The sequence below is a fragment of the Mycetomoellerius zeteki genome, unplaced genomic scaffold (assembly GCF_001594055.1).
Source record: "Mycetomoellerius zeteki isolate Tzet28-1 unplaced genomic scaffold, Tzet1.0 scaffold149, whole genome shotgun sequence".
In the NCBI taxonomy this organism is placed as follows: Eukaryota; Metazoa; Arthropoda; class Insecta; order Hymenoptera; family Formicidae; genus Mycetomoellerius; species Mycetomoellerius zeteki.
This window is the reverse complement of record NW_017256436.1, coordinates 880,131-904,212: the sequence shown is the minus strand read 5'-3', so window position 1 is coordinate 904,212 and position 24,082 is coordinate 880,131. Positions and strand designations below refer to the sequence as shown.

General features: G+C 37.4%; 2 protein-coding genes across 4 annotated transcripts in view; both read left to right on the top strand.

Annotated features, from left to right (window-relative positions):
- The window catches only part of twin (CCR4-NOT transcription complex subunit 6-like twin), a 526,944-nt gene that overhangs the window by 501,081 nt on the left and 1,781 nt on the right, over window positions 1–24,082 (top strand). For all 3 annotated transcript variants that reach the window (XM_018444224.1, XM_018444223.1, XM_018444225.1), the window contains exons 5-6: window positions 7,165–7,477; window positions 11,901–12,052. In XM_018444224.1, the coding sequence (XP_018299726.1) occupies window positions 7,165–7,477; window positions 11,901–12,052 (465 nt within the window). The remainder of the gene's footprint in view (window positions 1–7,164; window positions 7,478–11,900; window positions 12,053–24,082) is intronic.
- On the top strand, window positions 22,044–23,368 carry Yip1d1 (Yip1 domain-containing 1). Its single transcript, XM_018444227.1, has 2 exons — window positions 22,044–22,427; window positions 22,696–23,368. Exons 1-2 carry the CDS (start codon window positions 22,211–22,213, stop codon window positions 23,253–23,255), a joined length of 777 nt encoding a protein of 258 aa, XP_018299729.1. The 5' UTR covers window positions 22,044–22,210; the 3' UTR covers window positions 23,256–23,368.

Sequence of the window (24,082 nt, the reverse complement as noted above, 5' to 3'; positions counted from 1 at the left end):
TTGTTCGAGGAATCTGGTATACTACAAAGATACATTGAATTAAACCGCAGACATCATTGATAAACGATTGTGATCGAGCATTGCGTATCACGAGGTTATTATGTTAGGAGAAAGAGATAGAAGAAAAGAGGAATCAAAGCGTGCGATGCCAGGCTGCAATGACGCGACGTTACTACGCCGGCACCGCTATCACGGTGGCTGCGTAATCGCTCAATGCACGTCGCATTCGGTGAGAGCTGCCGTCTTATGAACGCGGCAATTTAAGAATTACTCATGTGCAAATGCTTAAAACCAATTTCACTGAGAACGCCGCAATTATCGCGGCGACCGGACGTTACGCGATTTCGCTGTACATGTTCAGGGTGGTAGGTCTCTTCGTTGCCGTCATCACCGTTATGTCACGAGACCCCTCAACGAGAATTATCTTCGTATATGCGTTCCGGAACGCGCGGAATCCCTTTCGCTTCAACGATGAGGAACATGTGTGATTCCGCCGAACAGCGTCAATCGTACCCGGGCTGTTTCATGGTCGGTATGAATTTAATTTTCGGATAGCAAACTCGATACTCATACCTCATCTTGCTTTAGAGAATAATTTTGCTCAATCGCTAACACCTATAAATATAAGAATTACTTTCTTTCTAATAGATTTACTGAAATATCTAAAAATTTGAAAACTAGATATAGTTCTAAAAATTTAAAAACTCTAGATGCAGATCTGGAAATGATTTTGGTGAACCACTAAAATAATTATGTAGAACGCTCAAGTTGGTTGCTAGAATATCAAAACTTTTTACAGCATTACTCATCATGCTTGAGTTTCCCCACGCAATTATTTTAATGGCTCAAGAAAATTATTTTCAAATCTGTATATTTTTAGATACTTTAGCAAAATCATTCTTTTCTTATGGACAATTCAAATATTCATTTTTTCGATTTCTCGATTCGTTATCTCGTATTAATTATCTTATCCGAAAGAATGGGCGTGTCCTGAATGTTTCGCACGTCGTGCGAAGTTAGCGCGATGCCGACCCTGACGGCAGCCGGACAGGCTCGTGCAAATTACTTCTTGCACCTCGCGACGACCCTCACAATCATACTCATTACAGTGGCCCATACATGGTCGGGTCGGGTTCTACGGGACACGGAGCAATTACGCGCCATTATCATTCCGACGCTTGTAACTGCTTGCGCACGCGCGATTATATTCTTATTAGAAATCGTTATTGCCGTAGCGCGCGGTAATCATCGCCGTTGCCGCTTTTGTCGCGATTATTACCGTCATCGCCGATGCAACGTTACACGGGCGAGCGAGCGAGTGAACGAGAAAGCTGTGCCGAGTTTGTTACTGTTAATATCGTGTGAGGAGCCGACCATTACTATCGCGTTCGCCTCGCCGGAAGATCATCGTCGTTGCCTGTTACTTAATTACCACGATTATCCCGATCTACAACGATAAATAATGAAATAATGGCGTTCAGTCGTGAGATTCATTTAGATTCTGGGACAAGGCTCTGAGATGCGTATAACCGACATGCGCTTCGTTCATTAAGCTTAAAATAGCGCCTAGCACGAAAGTCAAGTTTTTGTAAAAGAATTGTTTATACATTTTTTATCAATTAAATAGTGTTATTAAACGTCATTAAATTTACATTATAGCGTGTAGTGGATTAAAATTTATTTACTACGAAATTTTTATCAGATTGTGAATAGTTTCCAGCAGTCATAACGTACATATAATATATTGCAATGTAAAGCGTATATGAGTGTTATAAGAAAAAAGATACACTCGTATCTCGTAATGCTGCACAGAAAAATGTGTGCTACCTGTCTCGAATATACGTTTAGAAGCGAACTCTCTTTCCGTCGATTTATATCGCTACATTTCCGCGAGGCACGCTGCGTTTATACATTCGCAAAGTCGGTCGGGCACGGTATTTCGATCTACGAATAACTCCGGTTACTATGGGCACGCAAACCGGGTCGGGCTCTTGAATTTCGACTTCCAGTCGGCCAATTACTCGCGGGCAGATTTTTATGTTGTAAATATCCCGCCGCTGCGGACTGGAGATTCGCGGTAATACCGATTTACGAGCCAACTATTTCGGCGTGCAGCTGCACGGGTTTGTTGCACCGCAAAGTCGGTTATTTATCGTCGCGGGGATCTTCGTGGAGTTGATCCTCGCTCGGAAATTTCGGCTCAGCTCGCAGCACGAGACACGTCGCGTTTTATAAAATACTTCGCAATGATCTGCCGCAACGTCTTTCAACTCGATTCGAGATGTCTTTTTGAAACGTTACTTCGATCGCTAGAAAACACGACGACATGTCGAACTTCTGCTAATTTATTAATCTTTAATCTTTAATCTTTATACTTAGCTGTTTGTCGAACGGGACATCCGGTACGAGAGCAACTTCACGTGGCACGCGAGAACCGAGCGGTGGCCTGGCGTGTGTAAATTAGGTAACCTGTTCAGATTTTCTCTCGTGGACTGGTTTGGCGACTCTTGAGGCAGGTCGCGGCTTGGCGCGGCATCGTTGACCTCGAAGAGGATGCCTAAGTCCGTGAATGGACCACTGCTACCATTGACTGCCGTCGCCTTCTACAACGTAGTACTTGTGGACATAAATAATTATGATCAAAAGTGAAAATATTTTTCTTTTTCTTGTACTTTAGATGTCTTGTACGTTAGATTCACGACGTTAGCACTACATCCTATTAATATAAAAAAAATAATTACATCTAGTAGCTAGTGATAATGAATTTATCTTGATAATAAATTATTAATAACTCATTAATTTTTTTCCTTTGATAATACAATTATTATATTGTCTGGATAGTAATACCAAATTAAACAAATATTTAAACAGACTAGCTAACATCTAAACAGATAGCTATAATATCTAATTCTCTCCATTAATATCAAAATTATAATTCACAGATGACTTTTCCAGACTTGTACTAAAAGTTCCTCTTACTTTGATGCAATTAGCCCCTTTATCTTTACGTGAATCCGCAACGTGTGTAGCATTTACAACGGGTCGTCCGTTTGTACTTGCCACTCGGTCGAGAAGTTCGGGAAGTGTTCCTTCAAGCATATTCCGTCAAGCTGCTAAAACACTTCGCAGATTAAAGTGATTAACAGGTTGGCTGCCGGCTGCCGACTATGCCGTGCCCGTCGAACTTTAGCTTACGTCTTGCGAAACACCTTGTCATGCTAGCAAGTTCCCTTGCACGCACTCGCAAAATACTTTTAGAGTTACTGCAAGTTTCGCTAACCACTGAATATTCACATTATTATCGTCCAGGAGTTGATAACGAAAATTGGAACCCTTTATCAAGAGATTGTATTTCAAAGTGGAAATTTATGAAAATTTTGATGGAACTATTTTTCTTTTTTTGATTAATATAGACGCTTGTAAAATGTTTATTTGATTCGTCGGAGAATTAATTAGGCGATTAAAATTGTTATATAGAATTGCATGATTGAAAAGTTCTTTTTATCGAAACGTACATAACTTAACATTAGAATCATTGCGATGGACGGTGTCATTTTGGCTCCACCAACTGTTTCAATTTTTTTCTTTTTTGTATTAGATATACAATACGGAAGATTTATGTGAATATAATACAAATAATTCTAACAATACAAACAATACCAGAATAACTTTTCACTAAATGGAAACAAATAAATGATTAATTTAGCACCTTTGGAAGTTCTAGCGGGATATCATCGGTGGTTCTAGTGTTAAACCGAAGAAATATCTCCGAAATTTGCATTACTTCCTTGACACAACAGCATTTATCCTAACAGATGATACTGCAAGTATTATATCGGTTCAGATGCAATGCTAGATGCAGAAGTATCTGAATATATATATAATTAATATTGGTTGGAAACTTGAGCTTGTTTGACTTAGTTCGTTACCAATAAATGCGCCGTATTTCGAGAAGTGATCAGGTTTCGCTACCTCAGGGACATGATCGTAGATCGTAGCGACGTGTACTATAACTATTCGGTAACTTTAGTTATTATCAGTTTGGACTGGTAAATTTCGGACTAAGCTAATCCTCTCTAAAATAGTATTCTCCGAAAGAAAAATATTTATTATACAAAGAGACATACATTCGATCAATATTATAATTGTAATAAAATATTAAGATTAAACATTTAGAAAATTTCCTTTAAAACTAAAGGAAGAAGTTAAGATGCAACGAAAGAAAAGAGAAAAAAATTCTTTTATACATTATTACTTTTTCAGATAATTTTACATTTTGAATATTTGAAATACTAAGAACAATATTTTAGTGAGGATAGAAAGAGAATAAAGAGAATTTTTAAGAAATTAAGAAATTATTAAGAAATTATTAAGAGAATTATTAAGAAATTTTTTTAGTATTATAAACATTCGAGAGTCCGATAAAATATCAAACAAAAAAGATTTACAATAGAAGCTAACTATCATTTTTCTTATCATGGTCGTCGCAAACGATAAAACCACATCTCTCGAATCGGATGTATGCGTCGTTGTCTTCATTTAAAAAGCACGAAGGGATAACGGCGGGGCGCCCATTAACGACGCGTATCTCACACAAGATCGAACCAGAATAATGCCCTCTTAAGATGATCACCGACTTAGTTGGCGGAAGGACTCGTCGAGATGGTTGTGTTAACAATCCCTCGTAAATGAACGAGGCTCGAAGGAAACAAGTCGGCGAATCGTTAACGATCGTATTTATCGGGCGGAAACCAAATTAAAAAAAAAAGTATCGACCTATCAGTTGGATATATCGCCACGTCCGCTGGGGAACAGATAATTAAAGATTAAAAGCGCTTACGCTCCGCCCTGCGTCTAATACGCAATCAATGTTGTCTCACATTTTACATTATCTTACATTTTATATCTTGCTTTAATGCTAATAAACACTAAGAAATAATCATAGGCGTATCTCATTAGACGTTTCAACATAAGAAAAAATTAGTTATGCGTTATACTATTTCTAATAAGGGACGAAAGATCAATGTTTCCCGCTACGAAGAGCGAATTCGCGTTCCGCTGAATGATTAACGGTGTTTTGGTAACGGCGGTTTGGGGCGAATCCGAGATGCCGATAGCTTAACCGTTTCTCTCCTCGTCAGTGGCTGCGATATCGTGAGCTACTCTCGTAGCGGAGTTCGCATACGCGTTATTGGATTGCGGCGGATACCGCGGCTCAATTATTTACGCACACACACACACACACACACTCTCTCTCTCTCTCTCTCTCTCTCTCTCTCTCTCTCTCGCTTGAGATTCATATTCAACTTGCGCCGGGATGAACATATCTCACAATATTATCACAAACTTGGCTGGCTATCTGCGGATGACAGAAGATCTTATTTGTCTTGTAGCCTTCTTTTTTCAATACTCAGTTCTGGTAATCCCCCCTACCTCTCCTGCAATTTTAGCTTTCCTAACAATCCACGCGAAACCTCTCGTGCGTCTCCTCTTAACCTTGCTGTCCCCTCATGTCGAACCTCCGCTTACCAACAATCCTTTACAAGTGCAATCGCCTCTTTTTGGAACTCACTTCCTATCGAAATTAGAAAGGCACAATCTCTGATCAACTTCAAACAAGAGCTCTTTCGCCATCTGCAGAGCGGCACAACACATTTGTACCTTGCCGCACTAAATCTTTCATCATGAGTGTCGAAGCATGACCTATTTTCAATTATTCTTCTTATTTCTTTATTAATCTCTTTATTTGTTATCAATTTCCTCATTTGTTACTTTAAGCTTTTTATTTGTAATTTCTCTGTCAGGGGCGTAGTCGCATAATTTACTTTGAAAAATATATCAGACTGCATGTACGCGTACTCAATTACATTTGTTAGCTATAAATACACTTAATGTGGCGTAGCATCATGAAACTAAGTTCTAACCGTGTTATTTAAAAGTTAATGAAACTTGAGAACATTGTCTACTTGCATGTACTTTCTTCGCGTATTTTTTCTCTGTTTTTCTCTAGTTTATATTCTACATTGCTTATATAATTGTATTCAATCTCTGTATGCTCTTAGAGGGCTTGCCCTAGAGCAGCAATAAACGCTCAATCAATCAATCTCTCTCTCTCTCCCCCCCCTTCTCTGTCTCCCTCTTCCACTCTATATGGCGGCGATCGCATTCGCGGTAATAGAACCGCTGATTTACTGGCTTAGCTCGGCCGTCTATCGCCTGGGCTGCGTTCAAATTAGTTCCAGTGTATCGACGGGAGATGTGTTCTTCGAGAGCATCGATGCGCCCTGAGATCGCACCCTCGCTGCCAATACCCCTAGAGTATTAAGTGAGAAGGTTCGGCAATTAGTGCCTCGAGCGGAAAGATTGACCTGTTAACGAACCGGATCGATAGCACAAACTTTCCCAGGTTAGATGTGTCTGAAATGGAACGAGATGCAGGGGAAATGAAACAGCCGCCGTTTCTCGAACCGTAAATGCGCCGAATGACGAGGGAAGGCACGTCTCGATGCGCTCGTCCGATTCATACTCGCGCATTTGCTCTAATCACGGTATTATATTGCGCGCCGGCGAATAACTCGCGGAGTCGCTCCGAGACTAAGTAAAGCGCGCCGGAGAGAAGAGAGACGCCGGGAATTTATGCAGACAGCCGGGCGACGTTGGCAAGACAGCTCGCTTTATGCTGATCCTCTTATCCCGAGCCGTGAGAATCCGCGCGCGCGCGAGCGTATCTGAACGTGCAACATGTATCGCATTTACGGCACGTGGAAACAGGGAGAATCGGAAGACAGGGGAGCTCGAGGAAAATAGGACGGCTTACGAACTGAGGCATGAAGCCGCGGAATCAGGATCGCGAAAGAAACGAGCGCATCGACCCATGAAGTAAATCAAAGTCCTCCGTTATTATTTGCGTCGCGATGCAAACGATCTGTGGACGTTCGAGAACGTCGTTCGAAATTGCAAGCGAACGGAATAACTTTTCCGGAACGTGGAAAAAGAAAGATATATGGGAGGAGAAATATATGCGGTAAATTTATCCTTTCATCCGCCAAATGGTAAAGATATGTCGGCAATTGATCTCTCTGGATTTTCTACTGTTATGTATATTTGTATCTGAAAAATATGCAGGTATATGTGCATGGGTATATATTTCGTTAACTGTCGCAGGTATATTCACGGTGATGTGTTACAACGTGCTGTGCGACAAGTATGCGACGCGGCAGATGTACGGCTATTGCCCGAGCTGGGCGCTGGACTGGGAGTACCGAAAAAAGGGTATCCTCGACGAGATACGGCACTACGCCGCGGATATCATCAGCCTGCAGGAGGTCGAGACGGACCAATTCTACAACTTCTTCCTGCCGGAGCTCAAGCATGACGGTTACGACGGCATATTCTCACCCAAGTCCCGCGCGAAGACGATGGCGGAGAACGATCGCAAGTACGTCGACGGCTGCGCCATTTTTTACAGGACCGCCAAGTAAGTGCATTCCCCTGTATCTCTCGATTCGCGTCGCGACGATAATGCGTTACGTGACCGACGAAAACGGCGGAGCCATAAGTATGGGTTGCGATGAAACGTAGTCATAAGCGTCACTTGAAACAGATTGATATTAAACGAAAAGTTTACGATTTATCGCGTTAGCTTTTCCTCGTGTCGAAGTCAGACAGAAAGTTCAACGTGCCGAGAATAAACGTATCGCAAAGTCTGCCATACCAAAAGGTAGAAATATTTGTTCCTGTGTTTTCTTCTTTAACTATATTTTTAAGATATTTCTAACAAACTTTCCTCTTGTACAACAAACTTCCTAATTTACTACATTTTTATAAGAAGAAATATAAAGTTTTATAATATTATAAAACAAATGTCTATAATGTTAACAGATAATTGTTCGAACAATCGATTTAATTTACAGACAATTTGAAAGTCATTACACGCGCCCGTGAGGGAATTTTTTATTATTTACAGTTTCATAATGTAAGAGGACATCGCGTTAATTTGTCATTTCCCTTTACATATTTTCCTATCACGCTGAGCGTTCTAATTGGTTCGCTGGAGAAAAAGAAAAAAATGATTACTGATAGTCTAGACGCTCCAGCGATCCTTCGATTTATTAAGAGGCGTGGTAATTTAATTAATAAACGCAGGACGGTGCAGTAGAAAACGTTGTCCAATGTAATACAGTTATCGATCACGTGCAATCGAATGCTTCGCGAGTAAATGCACCGTGAAATTTCTCAAAAGATCAAATCGATAACATCATAACGCGTAAATATATTACAGCAAAAGTAAAGCAGTAAAATGTTAATAGTCGATTGATTTTTGAAACAGTTTATTACTCCGATTTATAATATTGCCTTTTATTATATTATATTATATTATATCAGCGTGTTTAATTTCTTTCTACATTTATATTTTATTTTTAAGGAAATATAAATGACAAGTGACAATTTAAATATAAAATCTTAGTATGCAAACGCTTCGTTGCTTTGATATAAAAGCCTATGATGAAACAATTTTTTTTTAATTTTTCAATGTTCGTTTTCACAAGATTCCACATATTCAATATTCAATTATTTTGTCAAAGATTATCGTTACCGCCTTTGCGGAATCAATTATAGAACCGCTTATCTCTCAACGCTTCGATACTGAAAACAACGGAGGCCTTCCAAAGCGCGACATTTAATTCCGAACGGGATGAAAGATGTATCCGCTCGTAATTTAACAAAGCGTCGCGCGCGTGTCTGGCGTGTAATAACGTCATGGTAATCCAATATCGCGTCAGATAGTAACGCCGCGTCGTAAATCGCCGTCTGTGTTTAATAGAAAAGCGACGCTTTCGCGAGCGAGCATTTTCTCGTATTCGACGAACAAATTAACCGGAAATCGATGGATGCCTCTATGACGAAAATAATATTCGTGCTCGAGAGAAACAATGTCTTCAAAATCAACTCCCAAGAACGAAATAATAGTAATAATAATAATAATAATAGTAATATTCAGAAAAATAAATGAATGATATTAAATACCCAATAATCACAAAGTAATACTATGTAATCATATGTTACATTATACTTATATTGTGAGTATAACATTATAACATTAATGTTATGTTTATTGCTAGTTGACGTTAACTGGGAAAGCACGAATAAAAGAAAAATTTGATTAGTTCGAAATTTAAATATAAAATAATATTAAGATTTTAAGAACAATTCTAAAACTACCAGATATTCTAAGAAAAATTTTCTCAGTCAATTACTTGAATAATTTCTTTTCGGAGAAAAACGAAGAAAATGTGTAACAATATCGTGCTTATTTCCTCTTGCACGTCGTACACAGACGTGACACATTTCCGATTTCAATGAACCTGATTTCGATATCGTCGCGCGGATTACTGCATCGATACGCACAAATTGCCTTTGCAATGGCCACTAACCGGGAGTATCCCAGCTGCTGCACGTGCACATTGTCTATGACACATTAATCGTTGCGCCTGGCCACTCTTCTGCCCGAGATATCTATTTCGATTAATATTTATTTTCAAAATATCTCGCGGCATAATGGTAGGTCTCTACGATATTACAATTGCAATGTCGACCCCAGAGCTATCGAGATGCGGTTAATGCGCCGATATACATGCGTCGCGCATAACAGTTCAGTTGTAACACAACGTCGTAAATAGGTGAAGTAAATGTCTCTCTACGTGACAATATTAAGGTCAATGGCGGCGAACGTGTCCTCCCTCCATCCCATCCCTTAAATGCTCTGCGGCAGGATTCAAATCGTTTTAACGACCACATCGTTTGCAGTATTATAAACATCAACTGATTTAGGAAAAGAGGCTCGTAAACTTGAAAATATCGGGATAAAAGTTTCATAATTTAATTAGTAAAATTATTCAACGATACTTAAATAAAAGTGTTTCTTTTTAAATATATTTTATTTTATTAAGACGCCGAAACTGAAAATAACTCGAAAATATCAAGACAAAAGTTTCGTAGTTTAATTAGTAAAATTATAATGAAACTTGAATAAAAGTGTTTCGAATAAAAGTATCTCTTCTTAAAATATTTTATTATGAAACATTATTATTTAAGATACTTTTATATAATTTGACATGAAGCCGCAGAGAATCACGAATGCTATGTAAGTACATCGAAATTCGTGAACGAATAGCAATCGTCTGACGCCGCGTTCGTCTGACCAAAAACGATTCGTACTACTGTGACGAGGAAACTGCTGTGCAGTTCGCATGAAACTTTCTCTTCGTTTTATCTCCTTTCCTTCCTCATCTCATTGGACTTGACCGACCGAAGGTAAAAAAAAAGAAAGAAAAAAAGAAGAGCTTACGGTTTTACGGCTTGCAAAGACGTGGCCGTCGATTTCAATCCGGCTGCACAACGCGACTAAATCGACCGAACCAAATCAGCGTTCACGCGATGAGCGTAAAGTTCAACTCGCGTTCAATTTCCGCCTTCGGCTCTCGCCCCTCGATCATTCCCAGCTTTATTGCCTCGTCGCAAGTTATACGGCGCGATGTCGAAGTGCTGTTTAAAAAAAAAGGTCAGAGGAAAAGAGAAGCAGGGAACTTGCTTCGCGCGATAACAACTAGTAAAATTCTGCAAACCATTAAACGATACACACTTTTCTAGCGCGCTAATTTCATTTCAGAATGTGAGAGAAAAGAGTCATATAAACTATTACATATACTACATAAACAATTATAATTATACGAAAAGAATGATTTTACTGAAGTATCTAAAAATTTAACTAAATATATAATAGATCTGGGAATAATTTTGTTAGAATCAAATCATCAAAATAATTATGCAGAATACTTAAACGTTAATGACAATGTTACAAAAAGTTTTAACAATATTCTAACAACCTGCAATTTGAGCATCCTGTATAGTTATTTTAATAGTTCAAACAAAATTATTTTCAGATTTATACTTAGCTACTTCAACAAAATCATTCTCTGTCTTTCTCTCTCTCTCTTTCCTTGTATATTATAAATATAATTATTATACTGTATTTTATAAATTATAATTATTGAAGTTTTGATTACACAACATTTTTACTTAACCCTTCGTGATCTTTGTATTAAAATGACGTCTTTTCAATTTCAATAAGGAATTGAGACCAAGTCGGAGAACTGTTTCAGACAGCGGGGAAAAGTCAATTACGTATTTGAGATTTCCGCCGTCAACCCTCTTTCTTATTTTTGGCTAGTCCTTACCACACAAATCCTCTTTCTGCTCCCTTGAGCGACATTGCAGATGACGTTGATTCAATCTTGTTTACGAGCGAAGAGAGGCTGGCCGCGGGCAGAGGGGGATGATAGTTCGTATAATAGGTCTTCGGAGAAGAATATATTTCTCAAGCATACGTGTCTTACATATTGTATTGCGGGGTGGTCAGGGAGGGAAAAGAAAAAGAAGTCCGGGTATTCTACATCGCGTACGTGGTACGCTTCCCTCACGAGTCCTCTGGTCTTGTGACGAAAATCGCTTTACACCGAGGACGATGATGTCGTGTCCCATCGTATCCAAGTCGTATTGCGTGCGCAAGCGTCAAGTTCTTCTACGTTTTCACGGGACAAAATTGAGTCCCTTCGGTCATTTACCCTTGGACGACCGATTGAAGAAGAGCCAGGAATTCCTTTCCCCATCGACTCGCAATGCCAATCGACACTGCGGTCTTCGATGCGACGATAGAAGAGACGATTCGAACTTTTAACCCCGAATTATCTCTCCTGCTCGATCTGCTGATATTTCTCGATTCGGATCTTGAATATAGTTTATTTTCTATCGAACATATTTAATTTTATACGAAATATATTGAAATATGTGTGCCTAATTTTGTATTTTTTTACGTTTGTTCTTTTCGTTTTCTTTTCTAGATTTTCTTTGATAAAGGAGCATTTAGTTGAATTCAATCAATTGGCGATGGCAAACGCGGAGGGTTCGGACAACATGTTGAATCGTGTTATGCCAAAAGACAACATTGGATTGGCTGCATTACTTAGGACAAAGGAAGCCGCTTGGGATAACGGTGAGTACATCGATATTTCTAAATTTAAGTATTCATCTAAACGAGATGAATATTTCTTCTCAATATAAGATCATATTTCGCAGAATGTAAACAAGTTAGAAGTTATCTGATATTTACAGCAAGTCAAATATCGTATCCAGTCTGCGATTCGAATTTGGATACTCAATATTCTCGGTTTATGCAAACGTATAACCTTGTTATTCGAAACTGCTTTTGGTTATATAAAGAATATATAAGCTATACAAATACTAACATAGAGAATACAAAATAAGTTTCGTATTAAAAAAAATTTAAAGTTATTAAATTCGTTTTTTTGCTCGTTTTTTTAGAGAGGAAAACTCGATTCGATCTAATGAGTATTCGCGTAGCTTTTAAAATGTAAATCTGTTATTATACCCACATGGCACTGAGCATGAATGCGAATCCATTTGGATATTTCAGCGTTATCAGCATTATCTAGAAATAATCTCGAAACGCGCAAGAGGGTTAAAGATAACCGTCCGCGGAAGTAAAAGGAAGGCGGAGAGCGTAGTTTCGACGCTAACTGAAGCGTCTGCTCGTTTCGCACACGCCCACGGTGAATAGCGCGTATCCAGCCGCGTGTTTGCACACCCTGAAACACGAAAGTAATTAACGCGCCGGTCTCCCGATAACCGATGAAGCCGCTACTACCGGACGTGCAATATACAGAAGTCCACGTTTTTCCCGCGGCTCGAGGAAGTACGCGCGTTCGATGATTGAAGCGAGTAAATCGAGCACGATACCCCGATTCGAGTATATGCACAGGGTGAGTCGATAATATCACCACGCTTCTGCTAACTGATTGGAGCTATCGTCAATTTTTTTCTCGACAAAAGTATCAAACCGTTGATACAATTTTACAATTTTAATTGTAAAAGATCAGAACTTTTTTGGTATTGCTAAATTTTAAAGCTGTATTTATTTTGTCAAAATTTATTTTCTACTGCAAGAGAATATACTTTGGCTTACATTTAAATTTGTCGACAGGCTATGCAGTAAACAATTATTCCAAGTTAATCCTCATAAAAACCTGCGCAACGGCAATGACGTCGACACTGTCGTTATAAGTTATAAAATAGAAACTTAAGAATCTATAGAGATATCATTCGATTAAAAATTGGCTTTGAATTTATCAAAGAAAGCAATAAACCCGGAACACCCTGTATAAACGACGTATCGCGGAATGCACGAGCAAACCAGGCCCGAGATTTATATAACAGTCCAAAGGTCGAGAACGGCTCTTACGGCTCACTCGGACGCGTCGGAACGTGCTCTCGTTAATGAGCCATTACCTACGTTACATTAATCCATACCGGGCGCAACGACCGGCTGGGAAAAAGCGACAGACTCTTCTCGCTCTCTGGCATAGGAGGGTAATCGATCGCGTCTGCGAGACCGGCGACTCCTCGCAACCTCCTGCGCGCTTCCTGCGCTGCGGTTAACACCTGGTTAGCTTCTTGTATATCGCAAGTTATTACTTTGAGATAGACCGCTATATAGCGAACGCCAGATTATCAAATCGTCTCGTAGTATTTCTAATTTATATACGTACGTACGATTGTAGATATCGAAATAACTCTCCTCGAGAAAATTCCTCAACCGTTACAGGTAAAGATTTTTATAAACATCTATAAAATTAAAAATTTCTTAATGCATCGTTTATAGCGAGTGATCGTTTGTTAAACATTTCATTAAAAACTCTTACTGAAAACTTTTACTCGTTATGATGAGGAGATTGAAAATTTTTAATTTTCGGATGGCACTCAGGAAATGCACTCAGTAAATATTTTTGCGGACATATTCGCAAAAAACATTCACTTGTAATAGTTACTGGTTCTTCAATATATTAAAAAATTATAGAATCCCCCCGATCTTCATCGTTCTCAGAGAATTTCTGCGCAAATAAGATTAATCCTATCACCCGGCATGACTCACAGAAGTTCGCTGAACTTCTCCGAATATTCGCGTTGCGTTCGCACCGCGCATTTCTCACTTTGATGCCGTTGCTCAGCTTCTCTATACACATATGTTTAAGACTTGGCCAATTGAGTAATCGTGAGTAATCAGAACACGCCGTAAACTGAACTAGGCTGCCAGCGTTTAGATGAACAAACAGCCTAAGTCAAATATAACCGTGTACATTCATCATTCTCTCGATGAATCTCAATGCTCTCAGCGTATTCCTGTAATTTTGATATTTAACCAACTTCCCAGGTCGCTCTGCCTTGTTTCCTCTCCGCTGTACAAGGCAACGATGTTACGATCGCAATTATTACCCCGTGATTAATTAAAACACTTTAACTTCAAATATTTTAAAAATCTGATGTGTTAGACCAATTGCGCAGTCAGATTCGGATTCAGTATACAAAATTACATAGAAAACCACTCCTACTGCTCAAACATCTTTTAACATCCTCGATTTCGCAGGCTTGTGTTATTATTAGTCCCGTGAGAAATATATCGGTATTATATCAACGATATTTTCAGTAAATTTTAACAGAATATACGATATATAATTGGAAAAAAATTCAAGAAGCGCTTAACGCGCGCGATAAGAGGACATTCGCCGGTCGTTTCCTCGCGGAGATAGATGCGCTCGTGTTGAGAAAAGGATATCGAGATTAGATCTCGATCGAAGAGCTAAAATCCATGTAACCATGTCAGTGGGGCGCGATTAATGATCCCTCACGTTCGAATACGAGCAAACTCGAGACACGTCCCAAGCCTTATGTGGGACCGAGCTGATAGCCTCTCGGCTCGGCTGATGAAAAAGGATCGCCCGTTCCTTGAGAGGGAACATCTCCGGGATACGCGAGCCTCCATCGCTCGGACTAATAGTGGTACCATCGGCAGTACTAATAGTCCGATATCAGCTGCCGGCACGATGAACGATGTGCCGCCGTTCAAAGATATGAGAGGAGCAAGTGAGCGGATCGTTTATTCACCAGATTCTTTTCCGCGCGCAGAAATTTAAAGGCGACGTCGGAGAAACGTTAATCATTCGCCGCGCACGAGGAACATCTTCCCTGAGTCTCCGATAGCATCCTCGGTTCTCCAAGCGATAACGTAACGGCTATAAAGTATAAAGACGTCGTGCCATTCCTCCCTGAATTTTATACGTTATACAGTTTCGCGATGTAATCGTATATATTATATCAGGCCGGTCCAAAACTTTGAACTTGTGAATTAAACACTTCCTCCTCTCTATCGTCTCATTGAGCGAGAGAAAAGAATAGACTTTAGAGCTTTGTCCAGCGTCTATCCTTTTTAGTTTTCTACACGGAAAGAATGATTTTGCTGCAGTATTCAAAAATTAATTAGATACAAATCTGAAAATAACTTTGTTGGACCATTAAAATAATTAAACAGGAATCTCAAGCATACACTATTAAATCTATAGTGTCAAATTTAACTTAACGTGAGTCGCCACTACTCCTACTCAATCATTATTTTATACTAAAACAACGATTATATTTGACACTATATAGTGTCAAATGGACACGATATAGTTTCATATTTAACTATCGTTTTGGTCAAAAATAACGACATATTTAGTAGGAGCAGTGGCGACTCGCGTTAAGTTAAATTTGACACTATAGATTTAACAGTATAATGAATAATGTTACAAAAAGTGTTGATCTTTTAGCAACTAATTTGGTTGTCCTACATAATTATTTTGAGATTTCAAATGAAATTATTTTCAGATCTGTATCCAGCTAAATTTTTAGATATTTGAATAAAATCATTCTTTCTGTGTATCTATCTCGTTCAACGTAATAATGGAGAGAGAGGAGCATTATGAGCTAAGTTTTGAATAGATCTTTATTATATCAAATGCGAGTAATATCGAAATTTAAACTGGATGAACCTTTCAATTAGGTATCATGGTTATTAACAACTGTGCTTCGCTTCTGCATTGTTTACTTTGAAATCACAGCTGAAATGTTCTTTAGAAGTTTACGTTCATTCTTTTTTCTCGAGGATAGAAAACCAAAGCGCTGGCTTTACGGGCGGTTAACCGGATGAAAGTTTTCTCCAGCTAAAACGCCGGCGAACTCGTTCAGATCCCACGGGATTATTCCTCCCCGTGCCGAGGATATAGCAACCGTCCGGCGAATGGAATGCATTTAGATACGACGAGGCGATACGAAGTATCGAATTTCTCGGCGGTGCGTGAGAAAACACGAGAAAAAGAAAAAGAGAAGGAAGTTTAATTATTCGTGGAGTAATCAACTGCTGCGCGATTACGTCTGGAAAATTAGAATAGTTACGCTTCTAAAAGCGTGATATAAATGTTATTCGAGTCGAATTAAGATAAAACGACATTATCAAGAAGACTTCAAGGAAGTTTCATCACTGAGAGATTTCTATAATGCCGAATCAGTTAAGACGAGTTATTAAAATTAAATCAGCACTTAGCTGTAGTTTTGCCTTTTGTCCGTTATAGTTGATATCTGTTCCCACTGCTTATACTTAGGTATGCATTATTCTGCATCTCCATTAATTATGTATTTAATAAGTTTATTATTATGAAATATTATTGTTTTGATTAGAGGAGAAAACTGATCTATTCGAAGTTTCTAAACAACGTCCATATTAACGTATATACTTCGTATATACTAAATAATACACTGAATTTGAGTCAAATTTAAAACATTTTCTCAAATGTTAAATTATTAACATTCTTAAATTATTTTACTCCATTGTTTTAGTCAAATTATTAACGATATATTGGGTAGGATGATCTATAGAAATGATTAAAAATAACTCAAATCGTGAGTATAATTTATGAATTTCACAATGTATATATACATACACATTCCTGAATCACTTGTGACTTAAAATTGATAAAAAGACAAGTTAGAATTTTTTTTCTAGTATAAAAAGACACATTTGCTTGAAACGTATACGTGCGTCCGTGTCGTGTAACGTTACACGGATGATTCGCATTTCCACGACCTCGTGGCTATCGGCAGATAAATCGTCGGGTAATTGAATTCGCGAGCGAACGAGTAACCACGAGAACCCCACCCCACACGTCGTTCGTTACACATGGGACAGCTTGTCGCTTAATTAATCGCGCTTGGCGACGCAACGTGTCCCGTGAGAAGAGGAGCGCGTTCGCTTCGGGAGCACGTTCAGCATCCTCCGCCCGAGGCGAAGCAGAATCGCGAGCAGACTCTCGTAGGCTTTATAATACGCACATATTGCAGAGACGCCAATCCTATCTCGAATGAATATCTCGGGACGTATGTTCCTTCACGTGTGTCACTCCACTCGATTTTTCACAGATATATTGAGCCACCATACACTGAAAAGTCCATAACTATGCACGTATGCATGCATGATAAGTAAGTGCGTGGTTTTTCTATTTTTCAACGTAACTTAAGGCAACCTATCCTTCTACAGACTGTTTCATATACTCATACATTACCATTTATAAATTCGGAGACGCTGGCGATTTTTTCACATCTCACGAAAAATTAAATATCTCGGAGAAAAAGAATCACAGAGAAGTAAATTTTCGTAAATGCATTTTAAAGAGGAAAGATAGAGCTATAAATTTGTTGTTTGTTTCTAAATTTGTTCGTAAATTACATATTGTGACTTAGTGAAACATTATCGGATAAAAATTAACGAAATAAGTTTCTAAGCCATAAAATAATTTTTTGTTTTAAATTAGCAGTGATTTTTCGCAGCAATATCGAATTTTTTTATGTAAAAACTCATTTTCTCACACACACACACACACACACACACACACAATGTTTTTAACTTTGAAAAGAGTTTAAAGAAAAAAGAAAGAAGAAAACAGTTTTTATTACTATGCTTCCGATTAGCATAAATCTTTAAAAAATTGTTTAAAAATAGTTTTTAACTTAACTTTTGTGAGATGCGTGAAAATCGCAAGTGTATGTATGCAAGTTTATTCGCTTGAACTTATGAACGGTGATGTATATTTTATTAACACCAATAATAAATAAATAATAGTAGAGAATAATATAACTGACAGTTATTTAATTTATTTAAGTTGCTTAATTTTTATTTGATATTATTTATTAGTACAGCATCACCTCATTTATGCGTAGATATTATTATTCACTATTTTTAGAATAATAATAATGAAGTAGGATTTATATCAGTAATGTGTGTGAGAATAGTGTATACCTGAAATCATATCATTTTGTTTTACATAAAAATTTTCACGATAACATTTAAAATCTATTCTTTAAAAAATATCCAAAAACATTTCTTCAATTAATTCCTTTTTTAATCTGCAATGAAATTCCATCTTGCGTTTCATACTTTCAAAGAATCACATCTTCGGTGTGTTTTGAAACGTCCTGTGGATTTGTCGGAGGGTTGACGTATCGGCACCGAGTGTCTCATTAAACACATCAGAACGGTCTAATTGGATAGGTGACTCTTGAGCAATGTTCGCAAAGACGAAGCGAACTCCTCGCGGAATGACACTCGTAATCATTCACGAGAGCGCTTTAATACCGGACGCATCATTCTTCGTATGAATATCTATGCAAAGCAAGAAATGAGAAAGAAAGAGAGCGAGAAGTCTGCGTAAAATGATGTGGCGCGGTACAAGTCAATGCGCAATCATGAAGACGAATCTGTTTTAATGACACACATTGGCATTTAATTTTAAACATCCTGCAATTTCTCAACCGCCATTTCTTCGAATCTCACATTACAATTATTTCTGCATATTCTTTTCTCTTTTTCTCTTTTTTACACTAAACACAGGAAAATATTTAAATGCTCAGTTTTTACTGACAATATAATAATTATCTTTATTAGTTTACGATAAATTAATATTAATAACGATATATTTTTAATAATGTAATATTAATTTTAATAATATTATATGTTTTCTTTATCCTGTTAATTATAGTATGTGTTTTTTACATTTTAGCAGAGATCGAAGTAAACTTCTATACTTATTATTATTAAAAATATCAATTGAATATCGATATAATTTTTTTACTGTCACTTCAGAGTTTCAAAACGGAATTAGCCTCGAATTGTGATCCTTCGTAAAAGCCAGTTCACAGAATTGCAGAGTTCCTTGTACAAAAGCTTCTCTCCAGAGGATATTCGGTGGCAGAGGGGGAGAATCGATATTGATTCCTTCAGTAATTTACGAGACGGCCCCCGGCTCGACCTGGCGACTGCGGGTTCGCGGGTTCGATTGTCGTACAATCGCTATCGAAGGCACACCTTAACCCTCTATTCTAATCTGGCTTGATTTACACTCCGGAATATCCTATTGCCGATGGCGAGCAGCCGCATTACCGGCTCTCTAATCTCGTCGTGTTACGCAACATTTGAATAGTAATGTTCTCGCAATGAACTTTGAGTAAACAATTCTGTTGCTAATTCAGAAATATATATACGGAAAAAACGGTGTTACTGAAATACCTAAAAACTTAGCTAGATACAAATCCGAAAATAATTTTGTTAGACTATCAAAATAATTACATAGAACACTTAAACATTGATGACATTCTACAAAAAGTTAACATTCTATAAACAACCAATTTGAGCGTCCTATAATTATTTTAATGGTTTCAAACAAAATTCTTTTTAGATCTGCATCTAAAGCAATATTCATCTATAATATTATTTTATACAGGCAATAAAAGTTTAAATAGATAAGCAATAAAATGTAATATAGTTTTGACTATACATATAATCAAAACTCTAATTCCAAAACGTAATTTTTTTTTCTACGGATAATCGGCTGTTTGTCTTCTTGTAGAGCAAGGTGATTCTTGAGGAACATTACTTATGAAAGAACGTAGTGCAAGAGATTAGAAACGCAAGGCAAAACAGCTAGTTTAAGCAGGGTTAATCTATAAGGCCCCCTGATAGTAAAAGCGGATCCTCGCGGGCGCAATTAAACGGTGGATTTACGATATTGTGTTCGAGAGTCCCCCCCCCCCCCCCCCCCCCTTTAGATTTCACACGGGAGTATTAAATAACGATTTTTACGTCCGATAATCTCAGAGGAGAATCGCCACGGACTCGAAGAGCAATGAAGAAGAACTTTAAGAGCTGTTTAATCCTCAGGGACGATCACGATTTTTGCATTAAAGTCGATTGCTTGAAGAATTTGAAAGTTATATTAAAAAGTTTCCATAAAATATCGCGATTAGGTCAAAAATTATCGCGAAAAGTTTAAATAAAGTATCTAATTTATAAGCTAATCCGACACAATAAACAAATTAATTCTCTTCTCTAATTTTCTTAAAACTCTCTTTTTTTTTAAATTAAAAGAAAGATTTATTTTTTGCTTTTATACATTTCCTTTTAACAATACATTCTCTAAAATTTAAATTCATGGTAATTTTATTCGCACTGTTGAACAATTATGCTGATTGAGGGATAAATTAGCTTAATATTAAATTCTTTTCTTTTCCATCTATCATCGAAAGCGATGAGAAATCATTCCACGGAATGATTAATCGATTGAGAAGGTCAGTAACACGGGTTAACACACTGATTTCCGGTAATGGACGCACTCAGGCGTTAATTTCGAATGACCATCTCAGGATCGTACCGTTAGCATCTCCTTTATCGCGAACAACTTGACTTCCTACCACGTGCCGGGAATTACTTAAGTCACGAGTAAGTTAATATACCGTAAAGGTTGAATCGCGAGATATCAATCTGCTCGGGGGCGAAGGAACGATTCTATATACAGAATCCATGAAATATCGTGGAGCTTTTTACTTCGGACTGCTATTGACTCTGTCGCGTTTAAAGAACTTGTTTCCAGAGTCACGTAAATTCATGTTTTCAAAAAACGGAAATTACGTGTCGTGGTATTGAAAGGTCCTTCGTCATTGTCATTTTTTTTAAATACGGACGGAGAGAAGGATTTGAAAAAAAAAATCAACCCACTCCTTTGTTTATAGAACACTCTATGCGCGTACTTGTTGCGGCAAAGTGTTTTCTAGTCCGACGATTTCCAGTCGGCTGACCGCTAGGGGAATTTATCGGTACCGGAAAATAAATACGGCATTAATCTGCTGTAATTGCGCAACGGGAGAGTATCAGCGGTGCTAATTTACGAACCTTATTACAGGCTTGAGAGCCGAGCCGAGCTGGCTCTCCGAACGGAAGATTCGGGATTTACACTCTCTTAACGCTGATGAATGTTCTAATTGTGTACTGATAACTTGATACTAAAGCACTACATACCCGCTTCGTTTCACCTTAATCAACCTTGCAATTAATAACGAAGGGAGAGATTGTGAATCGAGCTGAAAGACGATGAGCTTCCGCAATTTCACGTATATGAAGTTCTTTTGTGTGTGTATGTGTGTGTAAAGTTCTTTTAATTATATATTTGAATACATAACTAAATTATTGTTGAACTATGTGAAAAATCATCACAAAAAAGAAAAAAGTAAGAAACTAAAACTAACATAAGTTTAATAACTCTTATATAAATTAATAACATAATAATAAGTTAATAACATAAAAAATACAAATGGGAAAACAAAGATATAAAAAAATAGATTATAGAGGAAGGTATAATAAATTATAGAGAGAAAAAAAATCGTCTTTGCTTCAAAGTGATATAATTTCAAAATTTCTTAGAAAAGAGGAAAAATTATTTTTCAACTTGACAGAAAAATATTGGTTAATCAAGTATCGGCAAAAGGAATACATTCTTACAGCGAATTCGATTGGACGCACTGGTGCACATTAAAACTCATACAAATTAACGTAAAAATACGTGTTTAATATATAAATATAGAAACGCGGATAAGTTTCTATATTTATAAATACTGGAATAACACTTGTTTAAATAGTCATATATTATACATGTATTTATTTATTCAAGAAGAGACTAATAAGATATTTTTTATAGAAACATTTCTTCACAAATTATTTAAAAGCAAACTGTTACTTATCTAATGTCGCTAAAGAAACGTGCTGTTATATCGATGCTATTTCGCAATAGCTATTGGTTGGATGATTGGATCACTAGTGATCCAACCTAACCTGAAAACTCTACCACAACACGGATCGATGTGTTATTTCGAGTTACTCGAATTCAGAAAAAAACAGGATTTACTGAAGAAGAAGTAGAAGCACGATTACGACGACAGGATGTCCGGATACACCGGCCAGGATAACAATTATTGGGCGCCGCCACAGGGCCAGTTCAACTTTGACGCGTCCGGTTTTGGCCAACCTAACCAACAACTTGAATTTCAAACATACGAGCAGATGCCCGGCGATTATTCGTATGGGCAAAAGAGCTTTCTGGATCCTACACAGAGTCCCTACGGCGGTGATTTGTTCACACAGGACGATTATGCGAAAGGTAAAGAAAGAGATTGAGACGGCGCGCCTGCAATCATCTTAATTCTCGAGCTGACAGAATTTACATCAACGCGTACTTACTTACGTGGCATATGACGCATTCATAAACTGGAAAGTAGATACGGAAATCGCCTGAATATAATTCGAAGGACATTTGTCATCGCACGTCAGAATGAACAGCGTTATATTTGATGTATCAAGACATCTGCTCAAGGATTAAGATGTCAGCTTGTATAAGAAGCTAGAAAACATTCACGATACTCTTTCAGGCACCACTGGTTTCGGAGACGAAGAAGATGAGCCACCTCTGCTGGAAGAGCTCGGCATCGATCCCGATCGGATAATACAAAAGACTTTGGCTGTGTTAAATCCCTTTCATAGGAAAGGACAGATCGACGACGCAAGTTATTTGCTGCAAGACTCAGACTTGGCAGGGCCTGTGGTGTTCTGCTTAGTCCTTGCAGCATTTCTTCTGTTAGCTGGTTCAAAGGCACACTTTGGCTATGTATATGGATTAGCCATGACCTCCTGCATACTCATGTACATTCTACAATCTCTAATGAGTAACAGCAGTAACATCACCATGTCATCCGTTGCGTCTGTACTAGGATATTGCTTATTGCCGGTGGTCGTTTTGGCAGGCTTCGGTGTCTTCACTACATTGCGAGGCCCGATGGGTTTGATTCTCGCAATCCTGGCTGTTGCTTGGGCATCACTCTCTGCTTCTAGACTTTTTTCCACTATGTCGGGAGAGGAAGATCAGAAACTACTTATAGCTTATCCATGTTTGCTTCTTTATGGCGTATTTACGTTGATAATTATATTTTAAGAAAGGAATCAAATGTGTATATAACTTTTATCCTTGATCAAATAAACTTGTCAGATCTAAACAAGAATTTTTTGTTTTCACACAGATTGGTGCCAACAACTATATGTATATGATGAAGCAATATTTATACTTTTTGCACATTTAGTAACACAATAATCTATATTGTCAATAGTGCTATAGAATAATATACAGTTAATTAGTTTTCTGGCATTTTTAATAATTTTCTGGATTATTTTAATAAGCATATTTTGCTAAATACGCTTATTTTAAGAGTAACATGTGAGCATATGTTATATTTAGTGCTAAAATTAGATTAAGCCATTTGTTACTATTTCTAAATAAAGTTTATGATATTAATTTGTGTTATTCTTATCAAATATTGTTAGCATGTAGACTGCAAGCCTAATTCAATTGTACTGTATTATTAAACACTAAATAATTTACGAAGTAAAATATTTCTTTATTTTTAAGAATACAATATTTGTATATATATCTCCACTAGAAATTTTAATTTTATGGCTAAGACTTATTTTAAGTTGCTCCTGATTAAAAATGTATTTCTTACTTAGCACACTTGTGAAAATTTGTAATAATAAATAATCTGGCTGCATAATATTTAAATAACTTCAAAATAATTTAGTAGTATAAATATGCAAGCATAAGAATTAATAATCAATTTACAACGATCAAAAAACATTTGATTTTTCGACATATCAATAAGATTCTGTAATAAATTACGCTGATAGCACGATATATTTTTGTAATTATCCTAAATATTATTGCAATATATCCAAATAAAATATCCAAATACAATATGAATCGTTGTT